This window comes from Sturnira hondurensis, unplaced genomic scaffold, assembly GCF_014824575.4.
Source record: "Sturnira hondurensis isolate 20B ecotype Veracruz unplaced genomic scaffold, ASM1482457v3 Scaffold0004136, whole genome shotgun sequence".
NCBI classification, from domain to species: domain Eukaryota; kingdom Metazoa; phylum Chordata; class Mammalia; order Chiroptera; family Phyllostomidae; genus Sturnira; species Sturnira hondurensis.
In genome coordinates, this window is record NW_028076767.1 from 21,128,739 (window position 1) to 21,147,046 (window position 18,308).

The following is an 18,308-nucleotide window of genomic DNA, read 5'->3' on the forward strand; positions in this document are numbered from 1 at the left end:
CAGTATGCCTTTTTTTTGACTGTATATTTTGCAGATGACTTCATATCATATCAGCATCTACAGATTGCCATTATTCCTTTTGAGAGCTGTACAGTATTATATTATCTTCTCTTTTTTAAAAATATTTTTTGTAAAGATTTTATTTATTTATCTTTAGAGGGGAAAGGTAGGAGAGAAGGAGAGAAATATCAATGTATGGTTGCCTCTCATGAGTCCCTTGCTGGGAACTGGCCTGCAACCCAGGCATATGCCCTGACTGGGAATCAGACTGCGATCATGTGGTTCGCAGGCCCGCGCTCAATCCACTGAGCTACACCAGCCAGGGCACCATAATTCATTTAACTAGGCCTCTTCATTTCATTATTTCATTTCTTTCTTTCATTTCTCTCTCTCTCTCTCTCTCTCTCTCTCTCTCGGGAGGGGAAGGGAAGGAGAAAGAGAGTGATAGAGAAACATCAACTGGAAACCTGGCCTGCAACCTAGGCATCTGCCCTAGACTGGGAATTGAACCAGTGACCCTCTGATTTGCAGGCCCCTGCTCAATCCACTGAGCTATACCAGCCAGGGTTTGACGCACATTTTAGCTGCAGAAATTGGAAAGCTGTTTTGATCACTCTTACAGGTAATTTGGCAGAATCTGGGGAATGTACCTTTAGGATAATTTACTGACAGTGGGACTGCTGCTGGGTTGCAGGTATGTGCATTTTTGTAGACAGCGTCAAGGTGCTTTTAGAAAAGCTTTTCCAGTTTATTCTTTTACCAACAGCATATAAGCAGCCTCTTTTCTCCCCATCCCTGTAAACAGCTAATATCATCTGTATCTTGAGTTTTGCTATCTGAGAAGTAAAAAATTGTTTTGTTTTTTTAGTTACATTTTCTTAATTTAGGGTGAGGTTATATGGTTATAATATTACATGTTTATTAGACCTTTGTACTGTTCCCCTCCTACAGTTTGCTAGTTCTTATTCCCCCTATAATCTGCCAGTCCTGCCCTGGTTTGTGTAGCTCAGTGGATTGAGCTCGGGCCTGCGAGCCAAAGGATAGCGGTTTGATTCCTAGTCAGGACACATGCCTGGGTTGCAGGCCAGTTCCCGGTGTGGGGCGGGGGGGACACACATGAGAGGTGACCGTACATTGATGTTTCTCTCACCCTCTCCTTCCCTTCCCCTCTAAAGATAAGTAAATAAAATCTTTAAAAAATCTACAAACACACACACACACACACACACAAAATCTGCCAGTCCTTACACTTTTCCCATTTTTAATTATTTTTTTAATCCTTACCTGAGTATATTTATTATTATTGTTGTTTATTTCAGAGAGGAAGGGAGACAAGATGGGGGAGGTTGGGAGAGAGACAGAGAGAGAAACATTGATTGATCACCTCCCATACATGCCCCAACTGGGGACTGAACTTGCAACCTAGGTATGTGCCCTGACTGGGAATTGAACCTGCAGCTTTTTTGGTGTATTGGATGATGTTCCAACCAACTGAGCCACCAGGCCAGGCACACTTCGCCCATTTTTTTCCCCCTTGAGATTTATTTATGTATTTTTAGAGAGAGCAGAAGGAAGGGAGGGAGACAGAGAGGGAGAGAAGCATTGATGTGTGCGAGAAACATTGATTTGTTGCCTCTTGCATGCCTGTAACCAGGGACTGAACCCACAACCCAGGCATGTGCCCTGACTAGGAGTCAAATTAGAGACCTTTTGGTTCATAGGCTGGCAGTCAGTCTACAGAGCCACACTAGCTAGGACACACTGTGCCCATTTTTAAGTGAGTTTGACTTTTTTGTTCTTGGTTTGTAGGTACTCTTTGTTAATTAAAGTAAATTAGCTCTTTGTCATATGTGTTGCAGTTTTTCTAGTTTGTCATTTGTGAAAGTGCCCTTTAAACTGTATTTCATAGTATATATGTAAAATTTTCATTATTATTATTGATATGGGGCATTGACTGTGGATACTGTATTTAAGGAAATAAACTAGGTTCTGTTTTCTGTGTGGGAGCAGTGGGCTCCTATTCTAGGGATTTAATATAAAGGAGTAATTTGAAATCTTGCCAAGGTCTTTAAAGTGGAATCTTATGTAAATATGGATTGCATCATATTTTTTTTTCTCTTAGTTTTCTTCAGTGTCCTATTGAACATATTTCCTTTTCCTATTCTGGAAGCTGGAGATTTCTGGAAGAAAAGCTAAGGCCGTGAAGAATGGATAAGTTAAAAGCTATAGAATCTGAGCCTTCTTGTATCTTGAGAAATATTTGTGTTTAAAACTAAATGTGAGAAGTAAAAATGTACTTCTTGTGTAATTAAAAAAAATTCTGTTTCTGTCTTGAACTTTTTCTCCGTAGCAGGTGTTGCCAGATTAAATTGAGACTTTGAGATAATTTTCCAGGTGTCCCATCCCTCGTCCTTTTATAGAGCTTGTCTATCTCTTCTCAGTGTTTATGTTTTTCTTCCTGGGTGGAATGAAGTGAGAGCAGATTTGGATTTTTTAAAAAATAATTTATTTATTTTTGGAGGGGGATAGGGAGAAAGAGAGGGAGAGAAACATCAATTTGAGAGAGATACTTTGATCGTTGCCTCTGGCTTGCCCCCACCTGGGGATCTGGTCAGCAGCCCAGTCATGTGCCCTGACTGGCAACTGAATTGGCAACCTTTTGGTCCACAGGCCAGCACTCAGTCCACTGAGCCATACCAGGTAGGGCTGAGTTAGATTTCTTATTTCTAATTTCAAGCACAGTGACATTCTAAGAGTACTCACTAGTTGTTTGTTCAATGAATTAATGTGAAATTTGAAAACAAATTCTGCCACCCCCAGAGGAGTGGAGGGAAGATTGAGGATGGGACTTGAAAGCCAGATTAGTCCTTAGTCTTGTTCTCTAAGCTACTGGAGAATAAAACTTCAAACAAATTGGTCAGCTAAAATCAAGCATGGTTTAGTTCACTATAAGGAAGACCTTCTGACAATTTAGGCTCCAGAGGAACTGTTTTTCTTGAGCCATTGTGAATAATTTACTCATCTTTATTCATCCACTGCCTTGCTCCCACACTCTTGTATTTTAATTGACAGTCTCCTGGGGTACTTGGGACAGGGGAGTTGTACGATAAAAGTATTAATTCAGAAATCAAGGCCCTGGCTGGTGTAGCTCAGTGGACTGAGCGCGGGCCTGTGAACCAGACGATCGCGGTTCAATTCCCAGTCAGGGCACATGCCTGGGTTGCAGGCCTGTTCCCGGCAGGGGTCAGTTCCCAGCAGGGGATGCACCAGAAGCAACCATAGATTGATGTTTCTCTTCCTCTCTCCTTCCCTTCCCCTCTAAAAATAAATAAATAAAATATTAAAAAAAAAAAGAAAAGAAATCAAGTAGACCTGGGCTTTTGTCCTGGGGCCTGACTCTTAGCACCTGAACCTTAGCGGAATAACTTTAAGCCTTATTTTGTGATAATAGAATTATTAATATCTACTACCTATGGAGGCCTTATTTTGTATTACCTCTGTCCTCCTTAAATGGATTATCTCATTAATTCTCTCACACAACTGCCTGCAGATAGATACCATTATCATCACCATCCCTGTTTCACTAGCAGTTCAGTGAGTGTTCAATGCCACTGTGCCTTTTTTCTTGTTTGGCACCACAATTTCATATAATCTGGGAGCCAAACTGTTAATCTGAATATTACTTGGGATGCAGAAGGTCAGAGATGAAAAGATAATTTGATGTGGTATTTCAGGCAAGCCAAATGAGGGCTTCTACTGATTGGTTTCCTTATATCAGATTTGCTATCTTATTTTTCCAGAGTGTATTAGGTAAAGTCCCTCAGACCTCTGACTCCCTTTCCTAGGGTTCATATGAAACACTCCTAACAGCTTTTCAGTTTGACTATTGGGTTTCCGCTTCTCTAATTACAACTGTCTACCGTTCTGACTTAGTTTGATTTGCTTTGTGTGCTCCCCGATATCAGACTTGTGTAATGGGTTGGTTAATAGGTAGCTTATCCTTCATATTACACTTTTTAAAAAATATATATTTTATTGATTATGCCGTTACAGTTGTCCTATTTTCCCCCACCCTGCACACCCCTCCACCATTCCCCCCCTTTAGTTTATGTCCATGTGTCATAAGTTCTTTTTTTAAAATATATTTTATTGATTATACCATTACAGTTGTTCTATTTCCCCCTTCATTCCCCTCCCCCCTGTACACCCCTCCCCCCTTCCCCCCCTTTAGTTTATGTCCATGTGTCTCAAGTTCTTTAGATTCTATATTTCCCATACTGTTCTTGCCCTCCCCCTGTCTATTTTCTACCTACCATCTATGCTACTTATTCTCTGTACCTTCTCCCCCCTTCTTCTCCTCCCACTCCCCTGTTGCTAACCCTCCATGTGATCTCCATTTCTATGGTTCCACTCCTAATCTAGCTGTCCTCTTAGTTTGCTTTTGTTTTAGGTGTGGTTGTTAATAACTGTGAGTTTGCTGTCCTTTCACTGTTTGTATTTTTTATCTTCTTTTTCTTAGATAAGTCCCTTTAACATTTCATATAATAAGGGCTTGGTGATGATGAACTCCTTGAACTCGACTTTATCTGGGAAGCACTTTATTTGCCCTTCCATTCTAAGTGAAAGATTTGCTGAATAGAGCAATCTTGACTGTAGGTCTTTGGATTTCATGACTTGGAATACTTCTTTCCAGCCTCTTCTTTGCCTGTAAGGTCTCTTTTGAGAAATCAGTCTGATGGGCACTCCTTTGTAGGTGACTGTCCCCTTATCCCTTGCTGCTTCTAGGATTCTCTCCTTCATTTTCATCTTGGCTAATGTAATGATGATGTGCCTTGGTGTGTTCCTTCTTGGGTCCAACTTCTTTGGGACTCTTTGAGCTTCCTGGATTTCCTGGAAGTCTATTTCCTTTGCCAGACTGGGGAAGTTCTCCTTTATTATTTGTTCAAATAAGTTTTCCACTCGTAGCTGCTTCTCTTCCCCTTCTGGTACCCCTATAATTCGGATGTTGGGTTTCCGCTTTTAAACGTTTGGATGTAACGTTTAAAGATGTCCTGAAGGTTCCTAAGCCTCTCCTCATCTTTTTGAATTTTGTTTCTTCATACTTTTCTGTTTGGTCATTTTTTTCTTCCTTCTGGTCCACTCGATTGATTTGAGTCCCAGTTTCCTTTCCATCAGTATTGGTTTCCTGTGCATTTCCCTTCATTTCAATTAGTTTAGTCTTCATTTTTTCCTCTAATTTGTGACTAGAATCAACTAGTTCTGTGAGCATCCTGATCACTAGTATTTTGAACTGTGCATCTGATGGGTTGGCTATTTCTTGGTCACTTGGAAGTCTTGGCTCTGGAGCTTTGAGCTGTTCTTCTTGAGGCATAATGTTTTGGTCTGTTAGTGCCTGTTATGCATGAGGGGCAGAGCCCTAGGTGTTCACCAGGGTGGGGCAACTCATTCGCTGGGTTGTGACACTGTAGGTGGGGGTGGGGTTGAAGAGGGGCAATGGTGGTCCCCTCTGCTGCTTCCTGCCGCTGGACCCTTTTTCGGTCTGTCTCACTCCACTCCTTCGCCTGGTTTATCTGTGCACGAATGTGTGACTGCAGTCAGCCTGCCACCTTGCGCCCTCACTGGGTCCACCTGTTGCCGCCCTGTGCCTGGGATCTGCTAGCCACCGCCTGCGTGCCTGGGTCGGTCTGGCCGAGTTTTCCTGTGCAACACCCCCGCTGTGCCAGCTGCTGGCTCCGCCCCTCTTACTGGTCTGGCTGAATGGTTTGTTGTTGTCTGACTTCTGTATAGTTCAATTTTCTGTGTTTTGGTTGTATTTTTGTTACTAAAACTTTGTTGTCTTTAAACTTGGTTGTGTGAGGAGGCACAGTATTTCCACCTATGCCTCCATCTTGGCCGGAAGTCTATACTTTTTGCTCCCTTATGGAAAATTTCTGTTGTGAAAAAGTTTATAAATTTAAGAAACTGTTTGTGAGGAAAAGGACAGTCACCTACAGCCTGTTTTTTTCCTTCCAGTCTTTTTTAAATGCACACGAGTTTTAATGTGAGCTCAAATTTGTGTAATTTTGCATTCTGCCTTTTCATATAATATATTGCAAGCAAAGTCTTTTAATATGTGATGGTATTTATTACACAGCAGATATGAGGGTCCACTTCGGTGATTTTTCTGCATTCTTCCATTGCAGAGATTGTCGTCCTGCTATGGGGCAGATGAGGCACTGCAGGCTATTGAGATCCAAAGCTTAATGGGAAAGAATTTAGTTAGGAGTAGCTTGCAGTGTGGAGTTGCTTGTAGTAGCTTGCTGCTCAAATGCCCTGAGAGCTCAAGAGTGGCTCCATCTCCATCAAAACCACCAGTAGCCCCTAAGGATAGATTTTACTCACATAGAAAATTACTACTAATCCCAGTACCCAAAAGCTCGATAAAGAATTTCTTAGGAAAATAATATTGTGAGAATGGACTTAAGAAGAAGTGGAAAGTATAAATAGATAAAAAGTATAAATCTTTTTTTTTTAATAGTCAGGTCTTCATGTAAAAAATCTGATCTGCTAACTTGGCGTTTTCCCTTAACATGGGGTGGGGGGCGCAGAAACCTTCACAGGCTTTAGTCTTCTGCTCAGGTGCTGCCTTTGTGGGAGCCTTAGCAGCAGCCACTGCTGTCTTTCTATCTTTTCAGATGCTTGCTTAGCCTTTTTTGCTTCCCTGACAGCCCTCGTAGCTTGTTCTTTTTGAGCTTTCCTAACTTCAGGTTTCTGATTCTTCTTGGCCATTATATCAGCAAGACACGCAACAGTGATGGCCGTCTGGAATTTGACTACACAGCAGGTTCTTTTCTTTTGAGTTTCTTCCAATTGTCCCATTTTGTGCTTTCTCCTGTGGAGGGCAGTCCAGTTTGTCTGTCGAGGATTCCTCCTGGAAAGGAATGCCCACTTGTATTTTACATTAAGAAATTGGAAAGCTGCCCTGGCTGGCATAGCTCAGTGGATTGAGTGCAGGCTATGAACCAAGGGGTCGCAGGTTCTATTCCCAGTCATGGCACATGCCTGGGTTGTGGGCCAGGTCCCCTGTGGGGGCCACATAAGAGGCAACCACACATTGATGTTTCTCTCCCTTTCTTCCTCCCTTCCCCTCTCTAAAAATAAATAAATAAAAATCTTAAAAAAAAAAGAAATTGGAAAACTATGCCTTGGCTGCTGTGGCTCAGTTGGTTGGGCATTGTCCCTCAAAGTGAAAGGTCGCTGGTTCAGTTCCTGGTCAGGGCATATGCCAGGGTTGCAGGCCAGGACCATAGTTGGGGGTGTACAAGAGGCATTGGATCAGTGTTTCTCTACCTGGTGTTTCTCTCCCTCTCCTCCCTTCTTTCCCAAGTAAATAAATAATAAATAGGAAAACCTCCCTGTCGGTCCTGGTGTAATGCTTCTTGTGTCCAGGGTAGTTCTTGTACCCACTGAAACTGCACAGCTTGACCTTCTTGGCCACGCCTGCCGGAAAGAAGGCAAGATGGTGAGAAACTAAATAAATCTTTCTTGTCCAGCCTTCTGAACGTAGGGCCAGAAATCACTGTCTCAGCTTTTGTTTGCTTCCTTTGTAGTTCTAAACATTCATAGCAGTTATAGCTTGCAGTTAATTCATTTATCTGTTCACTGGCTACATTTTTGTCCTTCCCCAATGGAATGGAGGTTTCATGAGGGCAGGCATTGTGTCTCTTTTGGTACCGTTTTTCCAAATAGTTAGTCAGCAGATATTTGGTGACTACTTCAGCAAATGAATAAATTTCACCATGAGAATAATTAATTGTTTTCTTGGTATTCTGAGGGGACCCCTTTTAGGCATGTCCTTTCCCTTCACAGTTCCAGAGACTACAAGATGTTGCATAATAGAGAAGGAACCAGTAGAGGGAGGACACACCTTTGTTAGGATGAGGGCAGGAGTGAAAGAGGGCACAAAGTTTTGTTTTTTCTTCTTAATCAAAAAAATTAAATGTATTAGGGTGACATTGGTTAATAGGGTCAAGCAGACAGGGTTTCCTGAAGCTTTGTGGTTTGAATAATGCCTGTTTGTCTGTTATGTGTAGTGAATGATGCTACACTCTGGGCAGACTTTGCCTAAGTTTCATAAATATTTAATTGGCTTTTTCAGGAGAATAAAGGCAGCCCTGTTGATGACTGAAAATGACAAAGCATCCACCTAACAGACGAGGAATCAGCTTTGAAGTGGGAGCCCAGTTGGAAGCCCGGGACCGATTAAAAAACTGGTACTTTTAACATTTTTCTGTTAATTAAATCCCTTCAGTAAAGGACTCTTGCCAGCACTAATAAAGAGGGGTAGTCTGGGGTTTTCTGAGGTGTTGTCCTACTCCGACTCTCGGAAGGTGGAAGGAGACTTAAGTCTAGAGCTGTGGTACAGGGACCCTTGTGTCAGGGGGACCATTCTGTGACCTCTTGTTTATACTTGTTTCCTCTTCCTGCCTCTTCATCTGAAGGAGTTAAGAGAGAAAGAAGCGTAAGTGGCTACAGGGAAGGGAAGAGTTAATAGTGGCATCTCTTTTGCTTTGGCTGCCTGTCTGGGAGAGGAGAGGAGAGAAAGATCAGGGATGGAAGAATGAAGAAAAGGGGTTGGATCAGAACAGCTATTGTGTTGTGAACAACCCCTCTGGTTTTTGGGTATGTTGTATGGTTGAAATTTAATTGTTGTATTGTAGGAAGAGTCAGAAGCTGAGGGGTTGTAGTCTTTGTCATTGACTTGTGACCTCTGGCTGGTAATTAGCTGCTTCGAGCATCAGCTTCATCTGTAAATGTAGGTAATTAATTGTATTGACCTCACAGGGTTTTTTCTGAGAATCAAATGATAGGAAATGTGGGGAAAGGTCCTATAAACTATAAAATGATGATAGTTGTTGAGGACATTCTAGAATTTGGTTATTTGTTAATTCTCAAGGTGAAGGTGGGGGTTTCAGAACTCAAACCTTTCTGAGTTTTTATAAGGAAGAGTGTAGCGTTTTGTGGGGTTTATCAGAATAGGCTGCTTAGTTTTGAGGGTAGCAGAAGAAAAGCAGGGAAATGGTTGGGGCAGAAGATGTCTTTGCTGCCTTTTAGGGTTGGGAGACTTGATAGAAGAATTGGAGACTCTAGGAACACCTAGTTGTTTTTAGGTTGTTTGTTTTATCTGTAATGATTTTCCCCTTTTCGGTTTCCCTTAGTATCTTTTGAAGACAGCTTTAATAAAGGGAAGAAATTTTTTTTAACTTTGTTTTCTGTAAAGCCAATGAACAAGTATTGGAGGGGGAAAGTGTAAAAGTTATTCTTGCATATTCAGGAACATTAAGCCCTTAGATCCAGAAAACAAGAACTTAAAATAGTTGACTCAAAGGCAGTACCCTGCTACTTCTGTTTTAAAACAACTGTGATGTTCTTTCTTAGCAGCGTTTCTTCTCTAAGAGCTACGATATGATACAGAATGCAGTAGCATACTTGAAAGTGCTAGAATCAGAAGGTGAAGAACGCCATATGCCATCCCACTTAACATTTGCTACTATACAATGTTTTTTTGTGGGTTTTTTTTTTTTGGTGCTTGATAAAGCAAGCATTCATATCAGCATTACATTCAACAGAAACATTTCTCATACTTTGGGTTTAAGATCCTTGTCCCTCCAATTCTGATGTTGTGACACCTGAGTCTTTATTATTGTAAATATTTTAGTCATTTGCCATATCTGCATGATGTTATCCTCAGACATTGAGCAAGTGACCCATGGCTCATTTGGGGTTCCAGCTAAAGTCTGATATCTTGACTGTGTGTCCTCTGTGAATAAACAGGAGTTCAGGAAGTCCTGTCTTCTGCATCTTCTGCTGATTGTTCTCTAGTTTTGCATTGTGCATCTTCCTCCTCCTCGTGAGGCTCTTTGTTAGGGGAAAGGCTTGAGGAACAGGCAGTGGTGGTCTCCTGAGATGGATTCAAGGGACCTCACTGCTGCCTGGAGGAACTGGCTTCTGGGGTTTGCAGTGGAACAGCACATTTAGATTGCTGTGGCCTTGGACCTTTGGCAGACCTTGGAGTGGGGTGCTGGGGCCCTGCCAGGATCCAGCAGAGCTGACCCAGGGCTGCCTCCTGCCAGGTGAGAGACTAGCAGCCGTAGGAATTCTTTTTAGATTTAGGAAAAACCCTTAAAATATAGAAAAAGTAAAAAAGTACAGTTAACCATAAAATAATTTGTGTACTTATCACTCAGAATTAATAAATGTTACCATTTTGTTTTATTTCTATTTTTTAAGAAAAAAGACATAAAATATTTCTGGTAAAATGGAAGTACCTTTATACCCTTTCCAGTTCAGTTCCCCTCCCTATATTCCATACAGTCAGCCAACATCCTGAAGTTCGTTGTATAGTTTCTGTTCATGTTTTTACATTTTTACTATATATATATGTATTCGTAAATAGTAGAATCTTTTAAGGTGTGTCCAAAATATTTATGTAAGTGGTATCATATTGTTTGTTTCTTTTCTATATCTCATTTTTTAATCTATTCATATTGATGTATAAGATATCCATTCTAACTTATGTATAGAGTCCACTGTATGAATGTACCATATATTGTTTATTTAGTCCCCTGTTGATGGATATTTATTTACTTATTTTTTAAAAATGTATTTATTTCTTTTTAGAGAGAGGGGAAGGGAGGGAGAGAAGAAAACATCAGTGTGTGGTTGCCTCTCGTGTGCCCCCTGTTGGGGTCCTGGCCTGCAACCCAGTCGTGTGTCTAGGAATCAAACTGGCAACCCTTTGGTTCTCAGGCCAGCACTCAATTTACTGAGCTACACTGGCCAGGGTCTATTGATGGATATTTAGATTTAAATTTTTCACTTTATAAAACACAGTGCTACTGTGAACATCTCTGCAAGTGTCTCTTTTGTGCATATGTGCCAAGAATGGCACATTGGATAGTGGCTTTCAAATGTTTTTGAACACAACCTATATAGTAAGAAATATATTTTTAAGTCCAGTGTGGTACCTGCCCATACATACATACAAAATTTTTCTTTTCTTTTTGTTTTTATATACATATAATATTTCCTTTTTTATTTTTCTCTTTCTTTGTATATAGATATATTTGCACACACACATATAAATTTAACTGAAGCAAAAATTTTATGAAAGTCCTTAACATTATTACAAGCATTATACTCTGATGTTTTTCTTCTGTGTTTGAATATTTCCTTAACATACACACAGAAGTGGTGGTCAAGAAGCATTAATTTGATTTTATAATCTTCTAATGGGTCATGAATTGCAGTTTGATAAACCTACTTCTGTGAATTTGTTAATACAAACAAATGTATTAACAAATACATTTGTTAATACAAAAACCAAAATGTATTTTCCTGGGAACTACCAAATAGATGTCCAAAGTGCTTCTAGTAAACTACATTCCCACCAGTAGTACATAAAATTTCCTATTTTTCCACATCCTTATCAACCCTTGCCTTTGACAGACTTTCTGGTTTTGCTACTCTTTATTGTTGGTTGTGAAACTTCCACAATTATTGTAGTAACTTATCAGACAGGGATTGTTAGTGGCTGCTAAAATCATTATCTAAATGGTATGGGGGGAGGTAACAGGATATTGACATGTTCTAAAGTATCCTCACAAATTACTTAATATTTTCACAGGGACAAATAATACCTTTAAAATGGTGAGAGATGCCCTGGCTGGTGTAGCTCAGTGGATTGAGTGCGGGCCACAGTATTGCGGTTCGATTCCCAGTTAGGGCACATGCCTGGGTTGCAGGCCAGTTCCCAGCAGGGGACGCACGAGAGGCAACCATACATTGGTGTTTCTCTCCCTCTCTCCTTCCCTTCCCCTCTAAACTTAAATAAATAAAATATTTAAAAAAATAAAATGGTGAGAGATGATATTCTTTATCTTATCCTAGTGATGAGGAACAGTGGTTCCCCCAACTGGAAATCAAACTGGCAGCCTTTCAGTTCACAGGCCAGCACCCAATCCACTGAATCACACCAGCCAGGGCTTGTAATATAAATTTACATATATTTAATTTCTGTTATAAGTTAATCAGGAGTTCAAATTAAATAATGTGAGTTCCTTTTTAATAATCTTACAGTATAATTTTATTTCTACATTAAAAATTTTTAATGCACATATAGTAACATTTTCCCGTTTGTTGATGTACATACCTACGAGTTTTAACACATAGATTCTTTTTTCTTTTTTAATTTAATTATTGTTTAAGTACAGTTTCTCTTTTACTCCCATCCCAGCCCATCCCCCCAAACACATAGATTCTTTTAAGCATCACAACTAAAAGAATACAGAACACTTCAAAGAATTTTCTCATGCTACACCTTTGTCAATTATAAATTATTTGACTTGATTATTTGTGGACTTGTTTATCAGTCTTTCCCCACTAGACTGCAAGCTTAGTGAGGGCTAATATGTTATATTGGATTCTCCTAAGAAGGAATGCAATTGATTTATTTGGAAACTGCCTGTAAGGTAAAATGCAGACTGAGATGGAGAGGCTGGAAGAGCTGTCAGACTACTTTGCAAGTCTGACTCCTGTGGAGGAGAGATAAAGAAGTTGGGAAGTCTTAGACTGCAGTGCGGTTCTCAGAAAGTTTTGGAGAAGATAAAGAGTCTTTAAGCCAAAGTTGTAGTCAAGAGTCTTATCTCCCATGAAGAGTCTTGTCTTAGTATTCCTAATTAATCACTGCCTGGCTGGGTTAAGTGTGGTGAAGGCACAGAGGTGGTGATAGGTTTAGATCTGTGGTCAGTTAGTAGCCACTTTTTTTAAAGACATACATACTTATTTTATTTAATGTGTGAATGTGTTATGTACAACACTACAGAAACAAAAATATGTGGCTAGAGGGAGAGTAAGGCAGAGAAGGCAAGAATGCGGTGCATTGCGGAATTGACACACTTGTACCAGAAGATACAGGTGGTCACATGGGATTTTATTGGCTAGGGGCAAGGAAAAGAAGAATTTACCTGGATTTTTTTGGTCTCCCATTCATTATTGGTTAAAGTTAACCCCAAAGAGCATTTAACATTTTCATGTGCTGTTGTCTGGCCACCCTAAGCAGCCATTGGTGAAGCCAGATTCTATAACAGTGCAGCCACCAGGGTCAACAAACAAGTGTGAGCTAGCAGTTCTCTGAATGTCTGTAGCTTGGGTGTGAAGAGGGTTCTGCAAGTCTCATCCTCAGGGACAGCAGGAGAGCTCCAGTGTGGGGAGCTAGCAGTGTGCAGTACGAGCAGTGAGGGAAGACACTGCCTTGTTTTGGTCTCGGAGGCATTGGTGATGGGAGGAGGCAGGATGAAATTCAGAATGGTCTGAGTATCGTCACTTGTGAAGGTTGAGTCAGAGCTTTATCTGCCTTTCTTCAGTAGAGATTGATAGCCTGCCTGTAGGTGGGGGTCTAAGAATGTCTTCCATTTTTATGGTAGTTTTTACTCAAAACACTTTCATGAGGGTTAATTTTATATTCTGGAGTGGTTCAAAGCATCCCATTGTGATGCCACTTCTCACTCCTTTCTAGAGGCACCTCACATTTAGATTGTCCTAATTATTTTATTTGTTTAAAACCTTTTTCCCCTTGTGTATCCATAGCCACCTTTTCACGGTGTAGAGCCCAATCAGATAGTTCATGGGTAGGGTCAGGTGATGTCTTAGTCATTTTTGGCTGAAACAAAAGACTTGGCGTCTTTTAAACAGAAATTACTTCTCTTCATAGTTGCACATTGCCCACTTCTCCTTCTGCTGTCATGGGGCAGAAAGAGATCCAGATAAGCTCTCTGGCCTCTTCTTATAAGGTCACTCTCGTTTGTCACATGCGCTTATAGTTTGCTTCTTTGGCACGTTCAGATGATAGTAGAATTGATAGGAGCAGCAATCAGAGGCACACTCAATGTTGAATGTGCCTCATTGCTACTCCTTCTCACCCTTTTAGAGAAGGCTTTTGGACCTTTTTCTTCTACTGAGCAAGTTCTCTTATATCTTTGAAGAGAGAAGGTGGTTCTCTCTGCCTATTGAGCAAGTTCAGTTCCAAAGAGACACAGTTCAAAGCTATGGTGGCTTGATGCTGATTGTAGTTCCCAGGGAAGGAGCTTGGCAGTGCCACTCTTGCTGTTCAGGGTGCCAGTGACTCACTGCAGTACCCAAGTAAATATCCCAATCAGTGGTTTTGCTGACTTGCGGAGCTAAGATGGTGGCATGGTCCAGCCAGAGAATGCAGCAAGGTGGAAGGTCTACCTCTCTGCCCAGGCAAGGCTGCTGAGTGAACAGTTACTAGCCATTAGAAAAAGATGTAATGGGTGTATTTTGAAGGCAGCCATAGGTGGACTAGCTACAGGGTCCAGCACAAATAATGCCCCTTTGTTATTATAAAACCTTTTATTACAAAATTGTAAGCATGCAATTCTATAGCATAACAGTATCACACTCAAGCATATCATATGACATTTTAGGTGAAATGTTCAAATTAAAACTATGAATTACTACACCCATATTACCCTTCCAACCACATTCAAGCAGGCCTTATTTCTGCCGGATCCTGTACTGTGTTCACTGATATATCTCCAGTGCCTCAAAATTGCACATGGTATATAATAGGTGCTCAATAAAATATTTGTTGACCGAGCTCCAAATGATTGTAGGAAGACATTTTCCTAGGTTATTTTGATTGCTTGCTTACATATTAAGCCTGAGAGAAATTTTTTTAAAAAATTGCAGAATTAGATAACAATTAGGTAAAGGACTGACTTTGTGTCAGGCCGTTCACATGTAGCTTCTCTGTTAAATTTTCTCAGCAAGCTATCAGGTTATTTATTGTTCCAATTTTGTAAATGAGGGAAGAAGCCGAGGCTCAGAGTTGTGCAAGTCTATTGTCCCAAATTTTGTAGCTGGTGAGTGGTAGACCTAGGATTTGCGCCCCCACTGATCTGACCCAGAGACCATGGTGCCTGCCAAGTGGTTCCTTTCTCAAGTGATTTTTTTTTAGGTACGTTTCCATATTTTCTTTATTTGTGGCTAGTTGTAAAACCAAAAACAAACAAAGCAAGTCATGAAAGGGTTAAAGTAAACAGTAGAAGTGTATGGAGAAACAATTGTGACCTGGAATGGGTGAAATGGGTTTCATGTTTATATCTTTGATTTATTTTGTTTCTGTTGCTTATACAGAAGCTTAGTTTTTCTTTCACCTTTGTGTACTGCAGTGACAGGATACAGAACAGCCAATATTATATTTTTGTTAGGGTAACAACAATACCAATGATAGCTAACATTTAATCAGCATGGTGCTGATGGCTTTAATTGCTTTACTTCGGCTATCTCATTTAACACCCCCCAGAGCAAAGCCATTTGGGCCTGAAGTGCAGAGGTAAAATGACTTGCTCAAGGCACAGATTAGTTATAACTGGATCTAAGACTTACTTAGCTCTCTATGATGCCAGTGTTCTTTTTATCTCACCAGAATTTATTTGGAAATCATCCAAGCCAGCTTTTCTTCAATTATAGGATCCCCAAGAAATCATGAAATTAGGATTTTAATTTTTTTAAAAGATTTTATTTACTTATTTTTAGAGAGAGGGGAAAGGAGGGAGAAATAGAGAGAGAGAAACGTCATTGTGTGATTGCCTCTTGTGCTCCCCTAGCTGGGGACCTGGCCCGCAACCCCGGCCTGTGCCCTGACTGAGAATCGAACTGGCTACCCTTTGGTTCACAGGTCGGCACTCAATCCACTGAGCCACACCATCCAGGGCGGATTTTAATTTTATTAAAGGGAGTTTATATATAGATTTGGATTTTTTCATGGAGATTGTTAGTTCTCAAAGCAGTTTATCTCACCAAACAGACTGGAATAGTGGTGAGAATCCATGTTATAATTTGGGACCTACCACTTTGGGGTGAGCTTTCCACATATCCTTTTCCTATTCTGTAGGCAGGGTAATCCTGCTTGCCCTTTTACCTCTAGGGTTGTGTATGTGAACTAACATGTGAGAAGCTACAGTTTCCTTAATGATGCTCGGTGTATAGAATGGAAGCTGCTGTTCTGCCGCCTTCGCCTTCTTCCTGTCATCTGTCAGGAGCATACCATCTGCCCTGAACAGTAGGACTGGCCTTTCCTGTTCTTACTCTGAACAGAGTGAAAAAAAGCTTTTTCTCTCTGTTGCTTTCATGACTTTTTGGTACATTTCCACTAATTTGTTTTCATTTAAATTGATCATGGTATCCTTCTAGTTCTTTTACAGAGGGTTTTAAAATCTGAATTTCATAATGTCTTTAGCTCTCCTACTATATCTTTTTCATTAGGATTATTTGCACTGATCAAGTCTAAATCCCTGGTTCATACCTCTTTACATCTGGTACCAGCTGTTTTTTTCCAGTAATCTTTCATTTCTGAGGTTTCTGCATACATGAGTATCTCCTGTGAGTCAGGTATAATGCTAGGCACTTTGGAATGAAGAAAAATCACATAGGTCCTTTAAGAAATCTAGAGGCTAGAGGGATATTTGGCTTTGGCTTTTAGCACTGCCAGCCAAGGACTGTTAATCATATAGTCTCATGCTTATGTCTTCGCTAATAGCTCGTATTTATTGAGTGATTTACTTTGTGCTAGGCACAAATCTAAAGGTTATACATGTTAAACCCCATTCAATTCTCACAACACTATGGAGTGGTACTTTTATGATTACCGTTTTATATGTTAGGAATCAGAGGCACAGAGTGGTTAAGTAAGTTGCCCAAAGTTGTGTATCTCGTAAGGAGTGGGTTTTGGATTTGAATCTGGCGAGTCTGGCTTCCGAACATGACAAGGTATGGCTTTGTTCTGCATGCTGTGTTTTATACCTACCTATAAAGGATATCTGGGAGAGTAAAGTCCCAGAAATTAATTATATCATGAGGTAATATTTACACATGTCCACACCCCTGGGGGAGAACAATTAATTTCATGTGTGGGAATTTCAGAGGGCTTCAAAAAATGAGTTGATGCCAGGTCATTCATTCAGTGCTAGATGCTGGAGGTAGAGTAGTTGTTAAGACAGACATAGACCCCAGTTTTTAGGAGCTGACATTCCAGTGGAGGTAGATAGACCATAAACAAACAGATCTATACCTGTGAAGTTAGGTGGTAATAAATACTAGGGAGAGGAATAAGTACTGATAAGTAGAAGAGTGACTTTCTGTGTATGAGGGGTGGTTTTTATATAGGGGATGCTTAGAAAAGGTCTGTCTGGCAAGGATACATTTGAGTAGAGATCCAAAGTGAGGGAGTGATCCAGGTTGGTGTCCAGAGGAAGAGAATTCCAAGCAGAGGCAGCCAAGGCACAGAATGTTGGGTATGTTCAAGGAATAGAAGGAGGGTGAAGAGTGAGGGGTCAAAGGTAGGAAAGAAGTCCACAAATGTCAGCAGGAGCCAGACTGTCCATAAACGGGGGTTTGGACTTTATTCTAACTCTAATAGGAAGTCATTGAAAGATTTTAAACAGGGAAATGACATGATTTGATTTCAGTTATTAAAAGTAGCTGTGGTTATTCTATGTAGAATATGCAGTAAGCAGGCACAGGCAGAAATAAGGAGAATTAGTAAGGAGTCTCTTATAGTTGGATTAAAGGTGGCTTGAACTGAAAAACAGTGGTAGAGATGATGAGAAGTGACAGAGTGTGGGTAATTTTTTGAAGGTATAGCTGACAGATTTATTGATGACATCTTGAGAGACAGACGAGTCAAGGATGATTCAAAGGACTTTTGCTCTAAATATTAGTAGGATTACTATTTGCTGAAATTGGAAAATCAGCAGTTTGTTTTTGTACATGTTAAATGTAGGATTCCTTATAGATAACCAAGTAGAGAGATTGAGCAGATCATTGAATAACTGAGTCGAGTGTTCAGGTATGAGCTCTGAGTTAGAGGTAGAAATATGGGAGTTGGCAGTCAGTATATGGGATTAAAAGAAAAAGATCTTATTTTGTAGAGCAGTTTTAGGTTCACAGTAAAATTGAGCGGAAAATAGAATCCCCATCCCTTGCCTTCACACATACATAGCCTTACCTGCTGTCAACAGCTTTCACCAGAGTGATAACATTTGTTATAATTGATGAATCCACATTGACACATCATTATCATCCAAAGTCCAGAGTTTATATTAGGGTTCGCTTTTGGTGTTGCATATTCTGTGGGTTTTGACAAATGTATAAAAGACATGTATCCACTATTACCGTATTACACAGGATAGTTTCACTGACCTAAAATTCCTCTGATTTGTCTCTTCTTCCTCTAACCCCTGACAATC

The 18,308-nt window shown here is 40.4% G+C and overlaps 1 protein-coding gene and 1 pseudogene across 1 annotated transcript in view; one reads left to right on the forward strand and one right to left on the reverse strand.

The window, feature by feature from the left end:
* Positions 1-18,308, forward strand: part of PHF20 (PHD finger protein 20) — a 104,874-nt gene that overhangs the window by 14,785 nt on the left and 71,781 nt on the right. Inside the window, exon 2 of the mRNA XM_037043974.1 lies at positions 8,138-8,252. Coding sequence (XP_036899869.1) covers positions 8,170-8,252 — 83 coding nt within the window. The 5' untranslated portion in view covers positions 8,138-8,169. The remainder of the gene's footprint in view (positions 1-8,137; positions 8,253-18,308) is intronic.
* Positions 6,565-7,831, reverse strand: LOC118985968 (60S ribosomal protein L24-like; annotated as a pseudogene).